We start from the raw sequence: 22,572 nt of genomic DNA, 5'->3' as shown, positions 1-22,572 counted from the left end.
GAGTAGAGCCAGCAACCCTCATGTCCTTAGATAGAATATGATATACATGGTGTTATTCAGCCTGAGGAAAGAAATCCTGGCATGTGCTGCAACAGGGGTGACCCTGAATGGATGAGTATGCTTACAAGATACCAGCCAGATCCAGAGGGACAAAGGCCATATGGTTCCATGTTGGAGGTACCAAGAGCAGAAACTCAAAGGAACGGAAAATGGGAGGAGGAGGCTGCTGGTGGGTACAGTCTCTGTTCTGGAAGATGGAATGAGCTCTGGGTCTGAAGGTAGCAAAGTGGGGAGGTGCTAAGGCCTATGAAGTACTCAGGTAGTCAATTTGATGTTGTGTGTATTTTACTATAATTAAAAATTGGTTAACTTGGGGAAAGAAACATGTTGTAGGGTCAAAGTAGCCCTGGAGCTCTATGCAGGGTGTGGGAGACCCCTGTGCACCTCCACAGTATGAATTTGAGCCTTGTGCTCCTGCAGGGCTGGAACATCAGTGCAAGGGTGGGGTGCAAGTTTGGTTTTCAGAGATGTTTGACAGAAAGTACTCAGCACATCTCTTCACTCGGGCTCAGCCTGGTCAGAAGGTGCAAGAGAGGCCCCAGGGAGCATGGCCTAGGAAGTAGAGTCCTGCCTTGGCAGAGGCATCCTCGGAACCATGAGCTGTGCCAGCCCCTGTGCTATGTAAATCACTCCTATGCGTGTGTGCACTCCCACGTGCGTAATCACATGGACCTGAACCAGCTCCACCACACTCCATCTGCATCTCCATCTTCCCAGTCCAGGACCTGGACCAGGGGCTTAAGTAAATATTTGTTAAACTGTGGTTTACTCAATATGGAGCCACTTCTGTAATGAGCAGGCTGGGTACTCTGTATTTCTCCCACATCTGAGACAGAAACCAATACAGTGCGGTGCAAAGAAAATGCCCATCACTTGGAGGCTTCCATCCAGCCTCTACTGAAATCATGGAGCAGTCCCCTCGCCTTGCAGCTCCAGCTACAAGGAGTTCAGATGCGTACGCACGTGTGTTGGAAACACTTGCGATGTGCTTCGAGAGTACGATAGAGACAGTAGACAGCAATGTCAGTATAGATGCCAGTAAAAGAAAGCATCACTTTCCAAAACTGCATGTACAATATGGGCTGCTTTGTGTAAATGAATGCATATAATTTTTGCACATATGCCTACAATACGTAGGTACATGTATGTACATCCATACATAGGATGATGCATGAACACACGTGTGTTCCTCAAGCCAAAGGCATCAGTATAGCCAGAGAACTTATTACAGTGCCCATTATCAGGCCTCACCATAGGCCTACTGAATCAGAAGTTTGGGGTGGGCCCCTGTCTGTGCGTTAGAAAGCCCTCTGTGCATTCCTGATGTCTGCCTAAATCTGAGAACTGCTGATGGCAGACTCTTGACACCTTTCCTTCCTCAGGCTCACCCATGTCTCTTCTCTAGGCCCTGATCCAGCTACCTCCCTACATCTCACAGTGTGATGAGGTGCTGCAGTTCTTTGAGACAAGACCTGAGGACCTGAATCCCCCCAAAGAGTAAGTGGGTCCATGGACTACCCCAGGTGGTACCTCACCTCCCTGCTGTCCTTCCAGACCCACAGAGACCCAGTCAGCCTCTGTCTTACGAGGCCTTATTGCCCAGGGCCTGCAGTCACTGAATGTGGGGAAAGCAAAGGAACCTGGCCGAGCATCCCTAATCCACACTTTTGAAAGAGTGTGAGCGCTAGAGAGATGGAGCCATGCGGCAGGGACCATGTGGCAGTCACCTCAGTGCCTCATCCACAAGCTGAGTGTTCCTTGTCTAAAATGCTTGGGACCTGGGTGTTACCAGTTTCACAATTGTTCAGGTTTGGGAATGTTAACATAGCTGATGAGAATCAGACCAGCACTGCTTGAAGGCTTATGGAGAGGTGTGGCTGTGTACGTTATGGAGGCCATGAGTTAGGTGCACCATGTTGGCTGCTGTCCCTCCCAGTGTGGAACCAGGACACCTGGGACCTGTGTCTTTTATGAAACCATAATGGAGACACAGCTGGTCTGCTTGTCTCAGCCTCTGGAGGAAACAGAGGCGGCACTCCTCTCCTGCACAAGCCCTTCCTTAAAGGCTAGGGAGGGGACTGCCACAAAGCAGCTAGAGGTGTAGTCTAGTGATAGAGCGTGTGTTTAGCAAGTGTGAGGCTCTGGTTCCACCCCAGCAAATAGGTAAGGATTAAGCTTAGCCTTTGTTGTATTTGTGGTAAGTATGTGTCTCTTCCGTTGTCATCTGTAATTCGATTCTGGATCTTAGGACACGCCTTCGTATAAGCTGTATGTTTTCATGAAGTCCAACCTAGTAACTATATTTCAAATGTGACGTCTTCCCTTGCTCTCAGGAGGTAGACACCATTCAAACACAAAGTATGTATTTACCTTAATTTCTTTCCAGTTGTTATATGGTTCCAAATATTTCTTCGTTTAATCTCTTTGTAAAGGTGGAACCTTTTGGACAGCTAAAAGTTTTACTGCACTGACCAAATAAATAGATACGCCACCCCTACAGTGCCACCCCTATAGTGATCACTGCTGCTGTTGTTCATCTCTCAGGAAAGATAACAGGAGAAACAGCTCCCGCTTCAGGGCTGTTGCACAGTGGTGAGAAAGGCTATGTGACATCTATACACATGGGCTTTGTGCATACACATCCACGGAAGATCCAAACCAACCAAGGCCATACCAAATGAACAGGGTGGGCTGCAGAGAGCTAGCATCCCCTTGCTGGAGCAGAGGCTCTGCCTTCAAGAGGCTTCCTGGGAAGAAGGGAAGGGTAAAGACTTCTTTGTCCCTTCCCAGCTATGCAGCCCTGGACAAGTGACTTGACTGCCCCTACCCTAGGCTTCTGTTTCTGCACTAGTAACATGGGTATGGCTTACTAGGCTTAAGGTTAAGAAGGTTGGTTGAAAGAATTAGGTAACATCCAGGCCCATGGAGGAAAAAGACCAGTCAGGCCACTGAGAGCAGGTGCTTTCCTAGATCCGCCCTCCTGTCCTTGGCCAGGCTTTAGCTGGAAGGGAAGAAGACAGGGGGTCACAAAGAGGGGAAGGGAAGAAGGTTGAAGCCCCGAGGAGGGCCTCTGGGCCCCAGCAAGGAGTCTCAGTTGGGCCAGTTGCTGGTTTAGGAGAAGATCTAATCACAGAGGTGACCTCTCATTGAGGTTGTTTTCTTAGTTGGATCTGGAAGTTCATACTCAAGTTAGGACCTGTACTAGAAGTTGAGTCTCTTACCAGTTACAAGGTGGGGAGAGGATGGGTTCTAGACAGTGTTCTTGTGGGATGCTTTGCTCCCATGTGCACCTGAGTACCCAGGTGTGTCACACAGAAGGGCATATCCTGCTTGAAGATGGCATACTGCTGCTGCTTGAATTGGGATGCCCCTGCTGCCCTCACCCTTGCCACAGCTGGAACAGGGACCCTGCATCAGGAGTAGGGGCCTGCACAGCCTGGGTCATGGCCATTTCAGGAGGAAGAAGCAACCTGGAGGAGCTCATTTCATATGACGTGGAGCCACAGCTGAAAGGGAACTTCATGAACACAGGGCAGTCTAAGGTAGTGATTAGGTCAGAGCAGGCTCCAGCCAGACCTGAGCTGCAGTCCAGGGTGAACTACTCCACATCCCTGGGCCTCAGTGTCTCCATCTGTACAATGCAAAGGGCCATCAGGAGGATTTGATGAATTAGTCCAGTAGAACTTTCCAACCAGGACCCAGAACATAGCAAGGGCCAGTGAAGCCAAGCTGAGTCCTCCCACTTACCCTTGCCTGCCCCACACAACAAGGTAGGAAGTTCAGCTCTTGGAGGTTGCTTCTGGCTGGACATGTCACCACCAGCCCACCCAACCCACTCCAGGGCCTCCCCACTCACTCCACCCAGACCAAACTTCCTGGAGTCAGTTTAGCTCTGCCCTCACCTGAGAATGCCTTGAAGCATTTTTTTTTTTTTTTTTTTTGGTCTTTTTGAGATAGGGTCTTCCTGTAGCCCCAGCTGTCCTGGAACTCACTATGTAGACCAGGCTGGCCTTGAACTCACAGAGATCCGCCTGCCTCTGCCTCCCGAGTGCTGGGATTAAAGGCGTGCGCCACCACGCCCGGCAACCTTGAAGCATTTTTCACACAGTGCTTCAAGTCAGACTGGAAAATCAGACATTGACTAGATGAAGAAGACACACAAATGATGAAGGAGCACACTGACCACCCTTAGCCATTGAGAGATACAAATCCAGGGACCTGGAGAGATGGATCAGCAGTTAAGAGCACTGGCTGCTCTTGCAGAGGACTGAATTCGGTTCCCAGCACCCACATGGCAGCTAACAACGAGCTGTAACTCCAGTTCCAGGGGATCCGAGGCCCTCTTCCGACCTCTGAGGGCATTGCGTGACACAGATGCATTTATGTGCAGGCAATACACCCATACACATAAAATAAAAATAATAGGGGTTGGGGATTTAGCTCAGTGGTAGAGCGCTTGCCTGGGAAGCACAAGGCCCTGGGTTCGGTCCTCAGCTCCGAAAAAGAAAAAAAAAAAAAAAACGTCAAAAGAAAAAAATAAAAATAATAAATTATTTTTTAAAATTATGCACGGAGCACTGGAGAGCCATGACCTAAGGGTGGATGGCAGGTGTTGTCAACAGGTGGAGAATAGGAACTCTCTTGTATAGCTAGTGGGAATGTAAGGTGGTACAGCTGCTGTAGTACCACCTGGAAAGTTAAAGTTACCATGGGATCCTGCAGCTCTATTATTCAGTATATAACCAAAAGAAATGAAAATGGATGTCCATGCAAAAGCTTCTCTGCAGATGCTCATGGTGGCCTCACTCAGAAGAGCCTGAAGCAGGAACAGCTCACATACCCACCAGCTAGCAAATAAATAGAATGAGGAATATCCACACTGTGGAATATTATTCACCCATAAAAAGCTGTAGAATACTAACTCATACTACAATGTGGATGAATCTTGAAAGTATGCTCAGTGGAAGAATCCAGACACACAGTCCCATTTGTTGTATGATTCCACGTCTACAAATACCCGAAGGAGATAATCATTCAAAAAGCATTAGATGGGCAGGGAGGAAGGGCTGCTAACAGAGATAGGGCTTCTTTGGGAGATGATATAAGTGTTCTGGAATTAGGTAGGGATGGTTGCAGAATGGTTGTGGATATATCAAAAATTAGTGGATTGTATGCTTTTAAGGGATGGGTTTTATGCTATGATAATTGTATCTCAATTTTAAAACATAGCCTGGTGTAGTGTTATGCACCTTTAACCCAGAATTTGGGAGGCAGAGGTGGGTGAATCTCTGAGAGTTCTAGGCCAGCCATGGCTACACAGTGTCTCAACAGCAAACAAACAAACAGAACTAGGCTCAGATCCTGACTTGGAGTACTAGCTGTGTGGCCTTAAGCAAACTCTTTAACTCATCTCTGCCTCATTTTCTTCTTCTGTAAAGTGGGAATAAAACAGGACTTATTTCCTCTGGTTCTTGTATTAAATGAATGAACTAAAAGTACCTGGCCAGGTACAGGCACAGAGGGGTCGTGTTTAATAATCACTACATGAGGCTGCTGTTGCCACAGCATCCAGCCCAGCCCAACCACTGGAAACAGTGCTGATATTGTTTATTTTAAGGCACTTTGTTTGTAGGACTGGGGGTGTAGCTCAGTGGTGAAACACGTTGCGTGTGCAAGGCCCTAGGTTCCATCCCCAGTACTGCTAAATAAATAAATGAAGTCACAATTCTTGGTAAACACTTTGTATTTTACTTATAACACGGATGTATTTATAAACTCTTACATGGTTGGCAAAAGCAGAGAGATCACTGTATAGTCTGGCCCACAGTGGTGTCCTCTGGGCCACTGATCCAGGGATGCATGCTGTGTCCTGCTGGCCAGACTTCTGCCATGGTTCAGTGTGTTCTGCACCTTTTCTGACCAAATACATTCTGCTTTAATCTGTGGCTTTCAGGAGCCCAAAAGTGGAGAAGAAACTTCTGTGCCTGTTAAGGGTCCACATGGGCCTGGCCCCTGTTCTCAGCTGTGTAGCCCTTTTTTTCCCAGGGTCCTCCACTCTCAGATGCACAGAACCTTTGGTCCCAGGCTCCAGGCACAATCAAAAAGGAACTCTCTTAGAAGATGCCTGGGACCCTTGAGTTATCTTAGATTCACCTACTGAGGGTGCTGTGGGATGGAGACTCTGTGTCCTAATGGAATCTTATGTCAATACACAACAGGGACTGACTCAATGCTTTTTCTCACTCCCATTTTCTCCTGTACAGGGAGCATATTGGGAAGAAGAAATCAGGTAAGCATGCATCCTATTTTCTTCTTTTCATTCCTGCCATATGCCAGATGTTGGGCTCCACACTGGGGACACAGCAGAGCAGATGGATGGTTGGTGGATAGATAGATGAGGAGTACGTGCTTGGATGGCTAAGTGGATATATAGATGAATAAATGGATGGGTTGGTGGATGAAGAGATACATAGATGGATTGGTGGGTGGATGGATGGGTGGATAGGGAGATAGATGGATGGATTAGTGGATCGGTAGATGAATGGATAGATGGATTGGTGGATGAATGGATGGATGGATGTGTGGATGGATGGATGATGGATGAATTCGTGGATAGGTAAGTGAATAGATGGATATTTGGATTAGTGGATTGGTGAATAAATGGATGGATGGAAGATGGATGAATGGATTAGTGGATGAGTGAATGGATAGATGAATGTATGGATCAGTGGACTGGTGAATGGACAGATGGGTGAGTAGACTGGTGGATGAATGGGTGGGTGGGTAGAAGGATAGATGAACAGATGAATGGATGGGTAGCTATGTGTATATATGGGTGGGTAGATGGGTGAGAGGACAGGTGAGCTGATACTTGATTGATTGACTAATACACTACCCTGTTTCCCAAAAGAAGGATTTGAGGCTGTTTCATCCCATACCAATAATACTACAAAGTGAATGAGATGAGCCCTCTGTGGCATTGGAAGACACACATCTTCCTAATAATGCTACAGTGGATCAGTGCCCTTTATCCCACTTTGAGCAAAGCAATGTGGGTGCTCAGAGCCTTCTTAGGTAGTGGAAGGGAGAGAGGAGAGGAGCCCTGGATCATGCCATTGAACAAAAACTTTCTGCAGACCAAAGGACCTTCCTGGCTGAAGGGGCAGAGAGCACCAGGACTGGGAGGTGGACTGAGCTGCAGACCTGGACCTGATCCTCAGCCTCAGCCCCTGCCTGCCTCTAAGGTTGCTTCAGTTTTGCTGTCATGGGCAGTACCTGATGCCTGTCACACAAGTCCCATTTGCCTCCTCTCTCCTGAAGAGTGCTTTCTTCCAGCCACCTTTCTGTTCTTAGGATGGTGCTAGGCTTGTGGCAGAGGCACTTACGGATAGGAGAAGATGGGGGGTGGGAGGGTAGAGAGTTCTCACAGACCTTTGCATTCTAAAGAGGTCTCCAGCAGCCCAACTCCCCACCACCTGTGATCCTGCAGGCAACTGCTGGACCGCAGCCAGCATGAGCTTCAGAACTTCCAGAACCGTGGCCTCTTTGATCTCCTAGACTGCCAGGAAGTTTGAAGGGCTCAGTAGATTAGGAGGATGGGGCATAAGCAGATTCCAGAAATGAAAATGGATGGCTTTGCCTCAGTTTCTTCATGTGTGAAATTGGGAGCTGGGTTGTGACTCCATGGTAAAGCACTTGCCTGACATGCCCAAGGCCCTGGGTTCTAGTTCCTACACCACAAAAAAAAATGCTAGTCATCTGCTTTATAGAATTGTTACAGAATTTATAATATATGTAAAGCACTTGAATGGTGCCTGCCACACTGGCACATCTATTTGATGCTGTTGTCATCCTGGTTTACACAAAGCCCATGGATGCCCCTGCCCAGCATCAGTGGCAACTCCACATCTCAGGCCTGGGTTCCCTTTCCTCCTGGGAGTAAGGCTGGGCCAGTTTTACAGGCTCTAGGCCATCCTTAACAGAGAGTGAAGACAGGAGCCAGGCCTCTTTCCTCGAGGTGTGACATCCAGAATTGGTTCTGGCCCTTTGCCCAGCGGTCTGCCTTCAGCTCTCCTTTGGGGTCTGATGGGTGCTGGCCACAGCTGTGGTATCCTGCTAGACCTGCAAATAGTTCTCAGCCCAGGATAATGACAAGTTTCTTTTCTTAGCAAAGAGTAGGGAGCAGCTGGTACTCTGGGCTAGTCGTGGGATTGCAGAGGAGCCAGAGGGAAGGAGGAAGGAGACAGCTCTGGTTTATGAAAACAGTGTCAGTTGGACCAGGCTTGATGAGGGGACCTGTCTGGAAGAGAGAGCTGTAGCTTTAATTTGTGGTCACTGTGGTTGACATCACTCTCCTGCAATGATGGGGCACGGTTTTATTTATAGTTCCACTGGATGGAACGCGGCATCTTTATTCAGACTCAGAACCCACTCTGGGTTACTTATTTTTATCTGACCTCTGAACACTGCCTTGATCTTAAAGCAGGCCTTCTTGATTGAATTTTTAAAGAGATTTAAGCTAACAGACTTTACTCCTGCGGATTCTGTGCCAGACTCTGAACTGGAGTCTTGTCTGTTTCCAGCAGTGCCCTGTCATGCCCAGCTGGCTCCCACAGACTTGGCTTATGTGGCCCCAAATTCTGCTCATCCCGAGGGAAAAAAACAGCCCGCCTCAGTGGGGCAGGTCATCTGATTGCTTGGAGCAGTTTTCTTCTTGATTTCACTTGTTTACAGATTTTTCCAGCAAGCCTGGCAATTTAGTGAATTTCTGGAAGGGAAATTACATTTTGCCATTACTCATCATTTTAAAAAATTCAAGACATATCATCATAAAGGAAAAAAAAATCTCCAGCTCGAAAGCTGCTGTGGTGGGTTAGGAGCTGTACCGCTTGAGAATTTTTTTCAAGTATTTTATTATTTTTATTTTATGTGTATGCATGTACTACCTGCACATAGGTAAGTGCACCTGTGTTGTGCAGTGCCCGAGGAGGACAGAAGAGGCTGTCATATCCCCTGGAACTGGAGTTACAGACAGTTGTTAGCCATCCATCATGTGGGTGCTGGGATTCAAACCTGGGTCTTTTGCAAGAACAGCCAGTTTTTAACACTTAATGATAAAAATCATCCTTCCACTGTCAATCTACCCCCTTCTTCCTCCTCTGTCTTTTGGACTTCCTTCTGAACCCTTAGGAATCTTTTGATCTCATCCATAGCAACTGGGGAAATAAATTTACTGTCTACCTCAGCTTTGAGGTGTCCAGTTGCCAAGCATTATAGAGCTTAGCTGCAATATCACACTCCACCAGTAGGGGTCTCTATGTGGCATCTAAATAGTCTGAAACCTAATTTAAGACTCCTATCAGATCACTTCAAAGAGACTTTTTGTTCAGTTTTGCTAAGTGGAGAGTGCCGAGTAAAATGTGGGCCGCTTTCTCTGGAAGCAGTGCTGAGAAGCAGCTCCCTGACTCGCCTGTGAAGCACATCACAGCTCCGCAGTGTGGAACAACCTAAATAAAGCCCAGTGCAGGGATTAGAGAGGAAGGAGGAGCTGGGCTGGCGCTGAGCCCAGGCTCCCTCATGCCAGCCAGAGGCCTAAGCCCTGCACTCTGCCCACAGCTGGCAACTTCTTACCTCATGAGTCCCTGATTCTCTCATTCAGTATTTATTAAGTCCCTACTATGTGCCTGGCAGTGCTGGTTCCCCAGGGAATGCCGAGCCAAACAAGATATGGGAAATGCCTTCCCAGCCTTGCAGGAAACTGGTGCCTGGTCAAAATAAAACAAGAGAGGAGGTATTCTGATTCTCCTTGAGGTAGGAAGTCATTTAAATCCAAGTTTTAAAATATTCTTTCTTGGATTGAAGAGGTGGTTCAGAGGTTGAGAACACATAGTGCTCTTGCAGAGGACCAGAGTTCAGTTCCCAGCACTCACATCAGGAGGCTCACAACTGCCTGTAACTCCAGCTTCAAGGGATCCAACTCCTCTGGGCTCCAAGGGCACCTGCACTCACGTGCACATACCTATATGCAGGCACACACACATACATAAATTAAAATTTAAAAGATAAATCAAAATATACAATCTTTCTTCCATCCAAGTATTGATTTAGCCCTGTTAGATGCCATCCATGGTCTAGGCCATGCATTCACATATGTCTTTCTAAACAGCCAGATAATAGATATAAAAAATTTACATATTATAGTCCATATATGGTATCTTTCACTAATAACAATGTTATTGTTCATTCTTCTTCTCCTCTTCCTCCTCCTACATACCTCAAAAGTACTTCAAACCAGAGACAAGTCCCTGGCTTCCTGTTGGAACATAGGCATCTAAGCCAGAATAGAAAACCAGACACTCACGATAGCATTCTAAATGAAGCAGATTCTACAGGGTTCCTCATTCCTTCGGGGCATGGGGGGAACCAAACTACCTCTTCCTTGGACTCTAAAAGCCCACAGGGAAGGGGAGAGTATCTCAGAAGCAATGGTAAGTTGCATACAAGTGAACATCCTCTTTGACAGCCCGTCTACTCGCTCACATGCTCTGACACTCCTGGCTATCTAAAACCTTCTGTTTCTACACAGCCAGGAGACAAATAGATTCGTGCAACCTATGATTTTTTTTTTTTTTTTGGCCTTTTTTGAGACAGGATCTCCCTGTAGACCAGGATGGCCTTGAACTCACAGAGATCTACCTGCCTCTGCATTCCAAGTGCTGGGATTAAAGGTGTGTGCTACCACTCCTGGCAAACCTATGATTTTGTTTTTTAAAGCAATGTGGAAGAGCTGGAGAGGTGGCTTAGCGGTTAAGAGTGCACACTACCCTTGCAGAGGATTTCAGTTCAGTTCCCAGCACCCAAGTCAGGTGACTCAACAACCACCTGTAACTCCAGCTCACTTTGAGGAATCCGATGCCTCTGGCTTCCTCAGGCACCTGCACACATGTACACATACATACATACATACATATATATAATTTAAAATAATAAGAACAAAATCTTTTTTAAAAAAATTAAAAAGCAATGTGAAAAGAAACAAAACTAGGTAAGAAACAAAACCAGGTATTCCCAGAGGGAACAGAAAACAGAGTTCCCTGAGGAGACAGGTGCTTCACACTCTTAAGAAATACAGTGGTGAGACTCCTGGCTAGGTCTGGTGACATAGTGTATAGATGTGTTAGACTGGAGTACAAGTGGCAGAAAATCCCAAAGGACTGTAGCTTAAACAATTTAATTTGCTTCTTATTAGTTGAAACACAAAGATCCAGGAGTGGCACAGGCTTCGATGGTACAGGGACCTGAGGTCCTATCTTGACTGTTTTGTTATTCACGATCAGCATTCTCAAGGTTAATCTTATAGCCCAAGATGGCTGTTGCAGCACCAGCTATCACATTCATGTTTAGGCCAGGAGTAACGAATACAGGGAGAAATAGGGCAAGCCTCTTTGCATAAGGACACTTCTGTTTATATCCCATTGACTGTAAGTTAGTGTCATACCATTCCCAAGTGGAAAGTGGTCTTTTTCCAAGCGGCCATGTGGCCAGCCAGAAATCAGCAGTCATGGTACTGCAGATGAAAGAGAACAGGATGAGTAGTGTTCTGTCCCTTATGGAGGAGTGGAGATGAGGTCTCATGAGCTGCCAAAGGTGGATGGGGCAGGGCCTTGTGGCCCTGGGCTTGAGTGAGGTGAGAGCCATAGCAGAGCCTTGTCTGGAGGAAGGTGATCTAGCCAAAGGATCCCTCTAGCTGTAGGATCAGGAACAGCCTGAGAGGGAACCAGTTAAGAGGCCAAGAATAGATGGTTCCCATTTGGCTGAAGGGTTTCTGACCCTCAGACAGGCTCTACCCATTGTGGACTCTAGTTTTTTTCTGTCGAACTCACAGGAAAATGCCCTTACTTGAAACGGCCAGGGCAGTGGCCAGGAGTCCATCTTGCATTCGCTGACTCCCTGCTCAGTCCTTGAGGAGCAGGAAGTGCTGTGTTAGGATGACAGGCAGGTCCTCCACACACTTTCTCTCCTGTGGGACTGGGCCAGCCAAGTCTCAGGCCCCAGCCTAAGCAGCTGGCTGGCTTTCATAGACTGTTTTCTGCAGCCTGGCCTGTGGGGAGTGGTGGGTGACAGAGGGCTGGGAGTAGAAAAATGCAAAGAAAGAAGACAGCTGGATGGAACCTGGGGTGGGCCCTGAGAAAGAACGGCCCTCCATCCCTGTCACCCCTCACATCCATGCCACAGCTATGGAACCAGGTAACCAGCTGCTTAGTCCAGGACAAGTGACTCAGTGTCCTTAGCCTCTGTTCTTGTCTGTAATGAGTGGCAGTGCCCACCTCAAGCGCAGTGGTGCCAGGAAGGCTAGAGATGGTGTGCAGCCTATGAAAGACACTCTTAGTAGGTAACAGGGCTGCACAGCTCCAGGGGTGCCATCCACACTGCATGCTGGAGAAGCCACCTTCCTAGAAACACCTCCCACAGCTTTCCCTTCCGGCTGCCACTGACCAGCTCCAAAGCCACCATTGCCTCCTGCCTAACAACTTTGCACCCTGCATCTGGTGTGCTTGCCTTTTGCCAGGCTCTGCTACCTCCACCTGGTGGCCAGAGGCACTTTTCAGAGCATAGATCTCACCATTCCCTCCCTACTCTTCATGAATTCCTACTTCCAGATTAAAACACACAGACGTATTGTCCTAAAGGCCTTGAACTCAGACCAGTTTCCACAGGGACCTCTCTCTCTCCTTCTATCCCAGAAGGCTCTCAGGCCTTTCCCATCATGGGAGACTGCTTTCCCCAGTCCTCCCCTGTTCCCAGGATGCCTGCTGTCTCAGGTGTCTGCTTTCTGTCACTCCTTGGGAAGTCTTGCTGACCACCTATTTGGTACAGCTTTGCCTTTTCTGTTTATTCTCTGTCCTGGTGTCCTGGGTGTTTCCACATTGATGCATAACTTGATAGAGACATTGATTTCTCACACATACACACGCATGCACACACTTTCTGTGTCCATCTCTCTGACTAGCTTGGGTTACTTGAGACTGGGAATCAGTCCCCTCTTTCACCGACTTTTGCACTTATGGCACAACAGAGTTTGGAACATGACTGGTGATTTATGAGTTCATAGATGGATTTTGCGTGAAGCTGGATATATGAAGAGTGGCTGGATGGTTGGATGAGTAGAAGAACATTCAAACCATTTCCATGAGCTTTCCCACTAGGCCAACAGTCTCTGTGCTGGAATTGGATCTTACTCAAGTTGGAATCCCCAGAGCTTGCACAGAATCTGTTCTTCATCATCTTCGGTGGTTGACTAAGCAAGTGAATCAAAGAATGTGACAGTGGGGGCACCCCTGAGGCAAACCTGTGCAAACTTCTTTCTCTGCTTAGAAAAGTCCCCCTGCCCTCCGCCCCTAGTTCATGCCCCTCCATGCATGGGCATCTGTTGGCATTTGCTGTCCACAGGGAATGACCTGACCTCGGTGGACCCCATGGTCCTGGAGCAGTATGTGGTGGTCGCAAACTATCAGAAGCAGGAGAGCTCAGAGATCAGCCTCAGTGTGGGACAGGTGGTTGACATCATCGAGAAGAACGAGTCAGGTAGGAACCGGGACCACCTCCCTCATACCCTGCACTGTCACCCAGCCCCACAAACCAGAAACACAGGGAAACTAAAACAAATAAGCAGCCCAGCCTGGACTGTCTCCCCAGATCTGCTGATGGCTCCTGGCCACCCTCTCAGCAGCCTGTTGGGTCAGATGTTCCCAATTTGTCCTGAGGTTCACATTCCATAAACATTCCTTCTGGTTTTCAAGTACTTAAGTCACAGAGTCGGTGTTCCACTGGAAATGCTCTTGTTGATTTCCTCTGACTGCCCTTGGGAGTCCTCAAGAAGGCTTCAGATCCAAGAGGGGTTGCACATGCCCATAAGCCCAGCACTTGAAAAGTGCAGACAGGAGGACCTCGAGTTCTAGGCTAGCCTGAGCTGCATAAAGAGACTCTGTCTCAAAAAACCTGAAGAAACTGCCAAGGGGGGTTGGGCACCTGCCATCTCAGGGTTCATTGACCCCATCCACTGGTGGTGGGGGGGGTGATTCCACAGGGTCAGGGTTCCACTTGAATTCACTCTGCATGCTGGTCCAGGTTGCTTCGAGTCTTTGACCATCAGTTTTCCAATCTACAACATACAGAAAACTCCCAAAGAACTATTGAAAGTTTAAATTAGGCAACTGTAGAGAGAGTGCCTAAACCTGAACTTGGCAAACACTAGGTCTTTCAAAAACATGGGTTTTCTTCCCTGTTCCTTCATTAGCAACAAAGCCACCATCACACCATGGAGGGAGAATAGGGAATGAGCAGCCCCTCTCTCCCACTGGGTTCCTAATAGGAGGTAGGAGTAAGGTAGGACAGAGGGCCTTTCTAAGTGGCGTTGGCTCATCCTCTCATTAGGGGCCAAGTTCTATGATAGCCCAGTGGCTAGTTAAGACAGCATTTCCAGGGGCTGGAGAGGTGGTTCAGTGGTTAAGGACACTAGTTGTTCTTGCAGAAGACCCGGGTTCGAATCCCAGCACCCACATGGCAGCTAACAACTGTCCGTAACTCCAGTTCCAAGGGATCTGTCCTCCGCAGGCATTGCACGACACGGGTGCACTTACCTACATGCAGGCAATACATGCATACACATAAGATAAAAATAATAAATATTTTTTTTAAAAAAAGACAGCATTTCCAGCATCCTTTGAGTCATGTTGCCATTATTCATGTTAATCATAAGACCAGCATTAGCCAACCAAGCCCAGTAACTGCGCAATCTAGGGATGATCCCTGCTTCCAAGAATAAGGGAAGTCGATGTTTCTGGCATCCTCCAGGTCATGTCACCATTAGTCACGAGGCCTGTGTCAACCAAACAAACCCCCTTAATTATGCAATCTAGAAATCCTAGCTCTGAGGATCTAGAGGGAATGCCTACTTTAGCCTCGTCTCAGAGCCCCCACTCTACTTCCTCAACCTAGGTCATTTCTCAGCCCAGCAAGCAGCGCTCACTTCTGCAGTAGACACCAGCTGGGGGTTCTTAATCCAATTCAGTTGTGACACTGTCCATTTAGAGGTAGTGTCAGGTCCCACATGTTGAAAGCTCAGTCCCCAAGGCCACTCTTACTCCCCATGCCAGCACAAGCCAAATTGTTTTTCCCTGTGCTTCTGACAACTAACTAGAAATCATGGTTCCCAAGCCCCTCTCTGGTTCTATTAAGTTGCTTGAGCAACTCACATGACTGAGGGAAACATGCTTGCTGGTGCATTACCAAGGATGTTCTAAAGGATACAGGTGAAGTGATGCACAGAGCAAGTCATGGGAAGGATGCTGAGCTTCCATGCCCCCTCTGGGTGCTGACCTCCAGGAACTTCTATGTGTTTGGCTCTGTAGACACTCTCCCAACTCCTGGGGTTCTTAGGAGATTTCATTGCATAAGCACAATTGATAGCTGTGTTGACCTGTGATTATGAATAGGGGTCTGGTTGAATGCTAATAGACAATGGGAAACCCAGCCAGGCCTGCCTGCCCAGATTCTTCTTGGCCTTTGTGCAGCACCCCAGGGTACAGGGTAGGAACTCTTCTAAAATAGGGGTCTTGTGATTTACTACCAAAGTAGGTCAGAGAATTTAATTTCTTTATAGCCAGCAGCTCCAGAGTGGAAAAGATTAGCGCATAGTTTTAACTTCTGTGACTTCCCTTAAGGGAGAGAAGTCGTAGCTTCCATGGCCTGCCTTGAAGAAAGCATGTGCCAGCAGGCAGGAGATCAGAGACACTGTGTCCCAAGTCCTGTTTCTGAGGTCTAAAGGGCCCCATCTTGGGAAGTATGAGGGCAATGGGGATAATGACCCATGACTGAAAACTGAAAATACACATCATCTCATTTTAATCCCTGTTCCATGCTGAGTGAACAGGACTCCAAATGACCCTTCATTCACACCTGGGTCTCAACGGGCTGTAGAGCTAGAGTCCCAATCACTCTAGTTCCCAAGGGGAGATATACACTGGTCATATGGCATGGACATAGCAGAGGTCATGAAGAACAGGGCACCCATTCCCCAGGCTGCCAGGATGAGCTGCTGGGAAGAGTAGAGATCAGGAAGGTATATTGGCTGTCCATGGGGTGGCCATAACAAAACAAAAACATGTTCAGATCCTCAAACAGCCAGCACACTGGCAACATGTCCAAGTCCTCAAATAGCCAACATACTAGTAACATTTATTTTGAATTATACAGTCCCTCTGTGTCCAGGGGAAACTGGTTCCCAGACCCCTGTGGAACCTCAAATCTGCAGATGCTCCAGTCTCAAATGTAAACTGGCAGAACGTTTGCATCTGACCACTGCACAGTCTCCTCCCTAGCTGATAGGATGCTTCATGTAATGTAAGTGCCATGTAAATAGTTACTTTACTGTTTGGAGAATAATATATCAGGAGAAAAGTCTGCATGTATATAAGTTTGTTTGAGTATTTTTTATTTCATGGTTGGTGAACTGTGAATGTAGAAACCACAGATACTGAGGGATTAGGGTACGGACATCTTTGGGGGTGGTATTGCACCACCTCTCTCAGCCCACACCAGCCTTTCTCCTCAGGAACACCTGGTATGAATGCAAGGCCTGTCAAGCAGTCGTACCTGTGGCCAGATTCTCCTTGACATGGGGCAGGGCAGGCACGGTCTGTCTCAGTACATTTTGAGGCTGGTGCCTTTAGGATCAGACAACCCTAGTCACAAACCACAGCTCTGCCTCACGCTTGTGAACATGGTGACATCTCTTTTCCTCTTTGTGCCTCAGTTTCTTCATTGTGCAACAGGGGCAGTAATGTGAAGATTATGTAATAGAATGCAAGCACAGTGATAAGTTCATTGCACACCAGAACATTTTATAGTTTCCTCACTTAGGACAGCCTTCCTCACCCCCGACCCCAGGCTCAGGAGCAAGTTATTTGTTTTTAGCAGTTAGCAGTTACTATTAGTAGTGAAATGGTAACTACCAGTGAAATGGTAACTTTTTAACCTAACCTGAGCATTAACTGATAAGAGTGTCTAAATATACAGTCAGCCTCCACATCCATGGATTCTACATCCTTGAACGCAACCACCCATGGATAGAAAATCAAGGAAAAAAAAAATGGGATTGTGCTCAATATCCAGACATTTTTCTTGTTGTTTCCCCTAAACATACATTCTAACTGTTCATAGCACTGACATTGTATTAGTATGTTGAGTCACATATGGATGATTTAAAGTCTTATGGGGTATGGGTGGGTCCTAGGTGGGTACTATACCCTTTGTATGAGTGATTGGAGCTGTGAGAATTTTCTGCCCTTGGGGAATCTCTGGAACAGTCCCCTACATGCCCGGGGACAGCTGAGTTACTACAGTCTCACTTGGCCCCACTAACAGCACCCTGCCCTGTCACTTGCAGGTTGGTGGTTTGTCAGCACTGCTGAAGAACAAGGCTGGGTCCCTGCGACCTGCCTCGAGGGCCAGGATGGCATGCAGGATGAGTTTTCCCTCCAGCCCGAGGAAGGTAGGAGGGAGCTCCCAACTCATCTCTTCCCAGCATCCTCTGCTCCTGACTTGGTAGCTCATTGGCTAAGGATCCAAAGCCTATGAATTGGATGGAATTAGAGCTGTAGGACAATCCTGTTCTTTCTTAGGGTCTTGTGGGAGCCACACTAGGTGAGCTTTGTCAAAGCTAGGCTCCAATACTTTCATGGGACCCCAGCCTGACTGCTACCGACCCCCCCCCTACTTCCGTTAGCATTGTTCTTGTGGCCAAGATGCTGGATCTGCTCTGGTCCATTTGTGAAACCTTTAACCCTGTCTTTTTAAATATATCTACTCTCTGTGTTATTGTAAGTGTTCCCTCCTCTCACCCACACAATTCCTTTTCCTGGGGCTACCCCACGGTAGATGTCTTGTGTGGTGATGCCATGCCAGCAGTGATAAGGCCCACAACTCCCTCTCTCTGCCCCTAGAAGCTTCCTAAAGCTGAAGCATGCATTGTCTTCATTAGCACACAGGTGCTTGGGAGTCAAGCAGACCTGAGTTTGAATCTCACCTGTGCCACATGCTGAGTAGCCTTGTGCCAGAGATACTTCTCTAAAGCCTTCTCTGCTGGAAATAGAAATGATGAGATCTATGTCAGGGGATTTTAGAGAGCTAACTGAGGTCCTGCCTCAGTAGGATTCCAGTAGAACTGTTCTAAGAAAGCACAAAGCCTCTCTAAGCATATGTATCAGGAAAAAGAGTAGAGTTGGTTTGCTCTGTTTTAAGGGCCCTCCCGGAGCTCAGGGTGAGGCTAGCACAGGATACCACAGACTTATCTCAGATTAAGGGAGGTGGTACACTGCAAGGAACCTAAGTTCCCTTCTACAGTCTGTAGTGCCCACCCTGGCAGGCCTGCGAAAGGACTGACTTTTAGTCCCATTTCACAGATGGGGAGCCATCCAGAAAGGCAAGAGATTTGCCCAGGGCCACATAGATAGAGGATGGGCAAGACCACATTTTCCTACAAGTTTAGGCATTTCCCTTTCCTCAACTATGAATGATAATTTCACTACATAGTCATAAGAGGAATAGGTTTCTGTGTGCTGGACATATCTTCATTCAAGTTGAAGCTTAATAGTCAGATACTTGGCCTTTCTAAGACACCTAGGACTGGGAACAGACTCAGGTATATCCCTCCTAGGGGAACAGTGTTTGGGGCTCCCTGGGCCTATCTGGGGGTGTTCTCCTCTTAACTCTACCTTCTGCCCTCCCCTCCACATGCTGCCTGGCCAGTCTCCTGGAGGTACTGCTCTCTGCCCCGGCCCACGGGGCGCCGCCGGACTCTGGGGGACTTGTATGCCATCAGCTGGCGTCAAGGTGCCTACCCTGAGAGGTTTCTCCCCATGTGGTACTTGGAGCTAGGTCCCTGCATCTGCATGAGCTCCCTGCTCCAAGACTGCCATGCCTGCTGCATGTGAACAACATGGTCTTGTCTTGTGTGTGCTGGCATGCAGGCTGGGGAGGAGCGGGCCTGGGGTGTTTGACTACCTTGGGGCTGAAGTTTCCCACCTTAAAAATGATGCCCGGGGCTTCTATGAAGCCGAAGTAGCAGCCAGTTACTTTTACCAGGCTTGTCTGAGTCACAGTGAAAGTCCACACTAATCAGGATAAGCAAAAACTATGAAAAGCCAGGTTGGTGGCTCACAATCTTCTGCTTAGTCTTCCTGTTGTGTGCCATCCCTAATCCAATTTCCAATCACAGTAGCCAGGGCTTGCAGGGCTGAGACCAGGCCAGGGTCACACACATACACACACACACACACACACACACACACACACACACACGCACGCACGCACGCACGCCCCAGGAGGTACGGGGCTCAGCCATCCCACACCATGTGGATGAGGTTGATGGAACCCCCAGCAGAGGGGCAGGCACCCCTCATGCACCGGACAAGGGCTACCCTGTACTTAGATGGAGTCACTCAGCATTTCTAGCATCCCGGAGTGTGAGGGGACCCAGGGCTCCAAGGCTCTTAGGGCTAAAGGCACTCAGATAAGGAGCGGGGCTATGCCCTTCCCACCTCAACCACACGAAACTTCAGTACCTGGACAGCAGAATCCCTCTTTCCTCCTATCCCAGTCCAGCTGACCATACTGAACACAGAATGTGTGCCACGAATCAGCTCAGCCCCCTCAGAGCAGGTCAACAGGCTAGATCTATAAATAAGCAAATGCCTGTGTGGATTCCACCCCCTCTGCAGCAGCTGGCTGGCCATGGATGCTTTAAGAGTTTTCCAAGGAGATATGAACCAGAGGCACTAGGCCATGGCTGGTTTGATTGCTCATCTGTGGACTGAAGTGTAATCTAAGAACAGCCCTCCCTCTCTTCCTCCAGGGCTCCCCTGGGACACACATTCTTGTTTCTCTGTCAACAGCCAGAGCTGGCACTGGGGATGGGAACTGTTACCTTGCTCTCCTGAGCACCCTGCCCAAGTATGTTGATGAACAGGACCTCTGGGCTGCTGTGTTGACAGCTGGAGGCAGCTTTCCGGGGGAGTGTGGAATTGTAAGGATGGTGCTGTGGCTTCTGGGAAGAGTGGGTGGGAAGCAACCCAGCCACACAGGTGAAATGTGAAGCTTCATGCTTGGTCAGATCAGGGCTGGCACATGACCACTGAAAAATGCAGTCTAGTCACTCTCTAGGTGATGAGAATTGCTAACCATTCCCATGGTGGCAATTTCAGCTTATCTTTGAACTCTTGGTCTCCACCAAGAAGAGCTGGTAAGCAGAAGCCCCAGAGGGTGTGACTCACTGTGTGAGAAAGATGCCTCCCGCCAGGCCTTGGAAATGTGTTCCTTCACTAAACAGAGGCTCATTCACAAAAGGTACTGGATATTCTAGCATGTGCCGGTGCTGGAAAGTGAGGAATGAGACAGACCAATCCCTGCCTTCATGGAGCTCATATTCTCCCAGAGGAAACAGACATGTAACAGTTATAAGTATGTATTAGTTAGGGGCTAGAGAGATGGCTCAGCAGTTAAGAACACTGGCTGCTCTTGCAGAGGACCTGGGTTCAGTTCCCAGCACCCACGTGGTAGCCAACAGCCATCCGTAAGTCCAGTTCCAGGGGATCCAATGCCTTCTTCTGATCTCCACAGGCATTGTACAACATGGGTGCACTTACACACATGCAGGCAATACACTCATACATATAAAATAACAAAAAAAATATTTTTAAAATAAATTTTAAAAGTGTATGTTGGTTAGAAGGTAATTCCTGGAATGAGGGAATTAGCCTTAGCATGGAAGATGAGGATGTTGTGGGTCAGAATGTTGTGTGAGGTCATGAAGCATGACCTTGTAGCACTGATCTGAGAGAAATGAGGATTTCAGCGGGACTGGGGACTCCAGGACTCAGTGAGGGCCTGGAGGACTCAGAAATCTAAGAGGAAATTTTCCTTCTGTGTCATTCCAATTCATAATCAGCATTCTGGACACCTTGTGTCCATTTCTTACCCCAGTACCCTTTGTCCCTACAGAAGAGAAATACACAGTCATCTACCCGTACACAGCTCGTGACCAGGATGAAGTGAACCTAGAGAGAGGGGCTGTGGTAGAGGTTATCCAGAAGAACCTGGAAGGCTGGTGGAAGATCAGGTACCTGCCTCTGCCTCCCCTGTAAGCGGGTGGCTTCTGGGTCTCTCGTGGGCTCCAGCTTCTCAGAGGTCTGTGAGTGACTGCAGACAGATGAAGCTTCTGCTTCAGTCATGAAAGGACATGTCCCCTTAGTGCTGCTTGGCCTCCCTCCCAGCCCATACCTTCCTTTAAAGGCCAAACAAATAAGATATCCAAACACCCCAAGCCACAGAGAGCAGAACGCTATTAGACAAGACTGTCCTCTCGGCACTTCCTAAGGTTGCAGCTGCTATGGAAGTGACTGCTGACTCCAGCCCGCTGAGATCCACATGGTTTAGAAGTCCAGCACCAGCCGCCCCAACCCTTGGACTCCTAACTCCTGTTCATCCCTTAGAGTCCAGAGGAGACCTGTGTTGCAGACACCTTCTCGTGTGTGATACAGCTGTGAGCGAGACTCTGTAGGTCACACTAACCAATGCAGAAAACAGACTCATAATCAGCTACAGAGCAGGACAGTGAGTGAGGCAGCATGTGTGGAGGATCATGGGGGCCTTCTGAGTGCACAGAAGAGAGGCCCCTCAGCCAGGGGTCAGGAAAGCTTCCAGGGGAGAGGATCTCAGGACTGGTACTTGAAAGATTGATAATAGCAATAGCAAATATATGTCGAGTGCACAGCCAGGTCCCATGTAACGATGGAGCTGCAAAGTTTGTCACCTAGCGATGTGGCCATGGCAGATTGGAAGCACAGTGCCTCCCCTCCCCGACGCGCGTGTGGTGCTGCTGCTGTAAAGAGGCCTGCTATGCTGCCAGTCATGAAAGTACAATGTGTGGGGTTACAGTCATGCCTGGTACTAATGATCTCAAATGACCCTTTCACTAGTTTATCTGTTTACTGTACTTTTTATCATTAGAGTCTGCTTAATAAAAGAAAATTTCCTTATAACAGTATACTGTGTTTCACCAGCAGTAGCTTCGTCCACCATCCGTTTAACATGACTCCTGATGGCCTCATTTTCTTAGGTGATTAGTTCTCATGTTTTGTTCATTGTGGCCCTATGAGCTTTAGACTACCTCTGTATTTTTTTCACATTGTGTAGCGTGGGTATGCAGTGGACCATTTGTCTAGGTTTGTATAAGCACATGATGGTGTTAAAATCACACAAGAGGCATCTCTCAAATAATGCCCAGTCATTAAGTGACATATGACTATCACAGTACCATGCTACAGGGCAGTTTATCCTGGGGGACCTCATGGCTCTGGAGTTCAGGAATGTTTTGACTAGATTCTTGTTCCTGTGAGGGCTACACCAAGCTGAAGGGTCAACCGAAGCTGGAAAGTATCTGAGCCGGTGCTTTCC

At 48.0% G+C, this 22,572-nt stretch overlaps 1 protein-coding gene across 2 annotated transcripts in view; it reads left to right on the top strand.

Annotated features, from left to right (window-relative positions):
- Positions 1 to 22,572, top strand: part of Sh3pxd2b (SH3 and PX domains 2B) — a 92,928-nt gene that overhangs the window by 53,973 nt on the left and 16,383 nt on the right. The window contains exons 5-9 of one of the 2 annotated variants that reach the window (XM_008850767.2): positions 1,466 to 1,557; positions 6,324 to 6,349; positions 13,510 to 13,644; positions 17,507 to 17,611; positions 21,118 to 21,235. In XM_008850767.2, the coding sequence (XP_008848989.1) occupies positions 1,466 to 1,557; positions 6,324 to 6,349; positions 13,510 to 13,644; positions 17,507 to 17,611; positions 21,118 to 21,235 (476 nt within the window). Of the gene's footprint in view, positions 1 to 1,465; positions 1,558 to 6,323; positions 6,350 to 13,509; positions 13,645 to 17,506; positions 17,612 to 21,099; positions 21,236 to 22,572 lie in introns of both variants that reach the window. The other variant, XM_017802638.2, reaches the window with a different exon arrangement.

This window comes from Nannospalax galili, unplaced genomic scaffold (genome assembly GCF_000622305.1).
Source record: "Nannospalax galili isolate Female #2095 unplaced genomic scaffold, S.galili_v1.0 scaffold104, whole genome shotgun sequence".
In the NCBI taxonomy this organism is placed as follows: domain Eukaryota; kingdom Metazoa; phylum Chordata; class Mammalia; order Rodentia; family Spalacidae; genus Nannospalax; species Nannospalax galili.
This window is presented reverse-complemented; position numbering and strand designations above follow the sequence as displayed.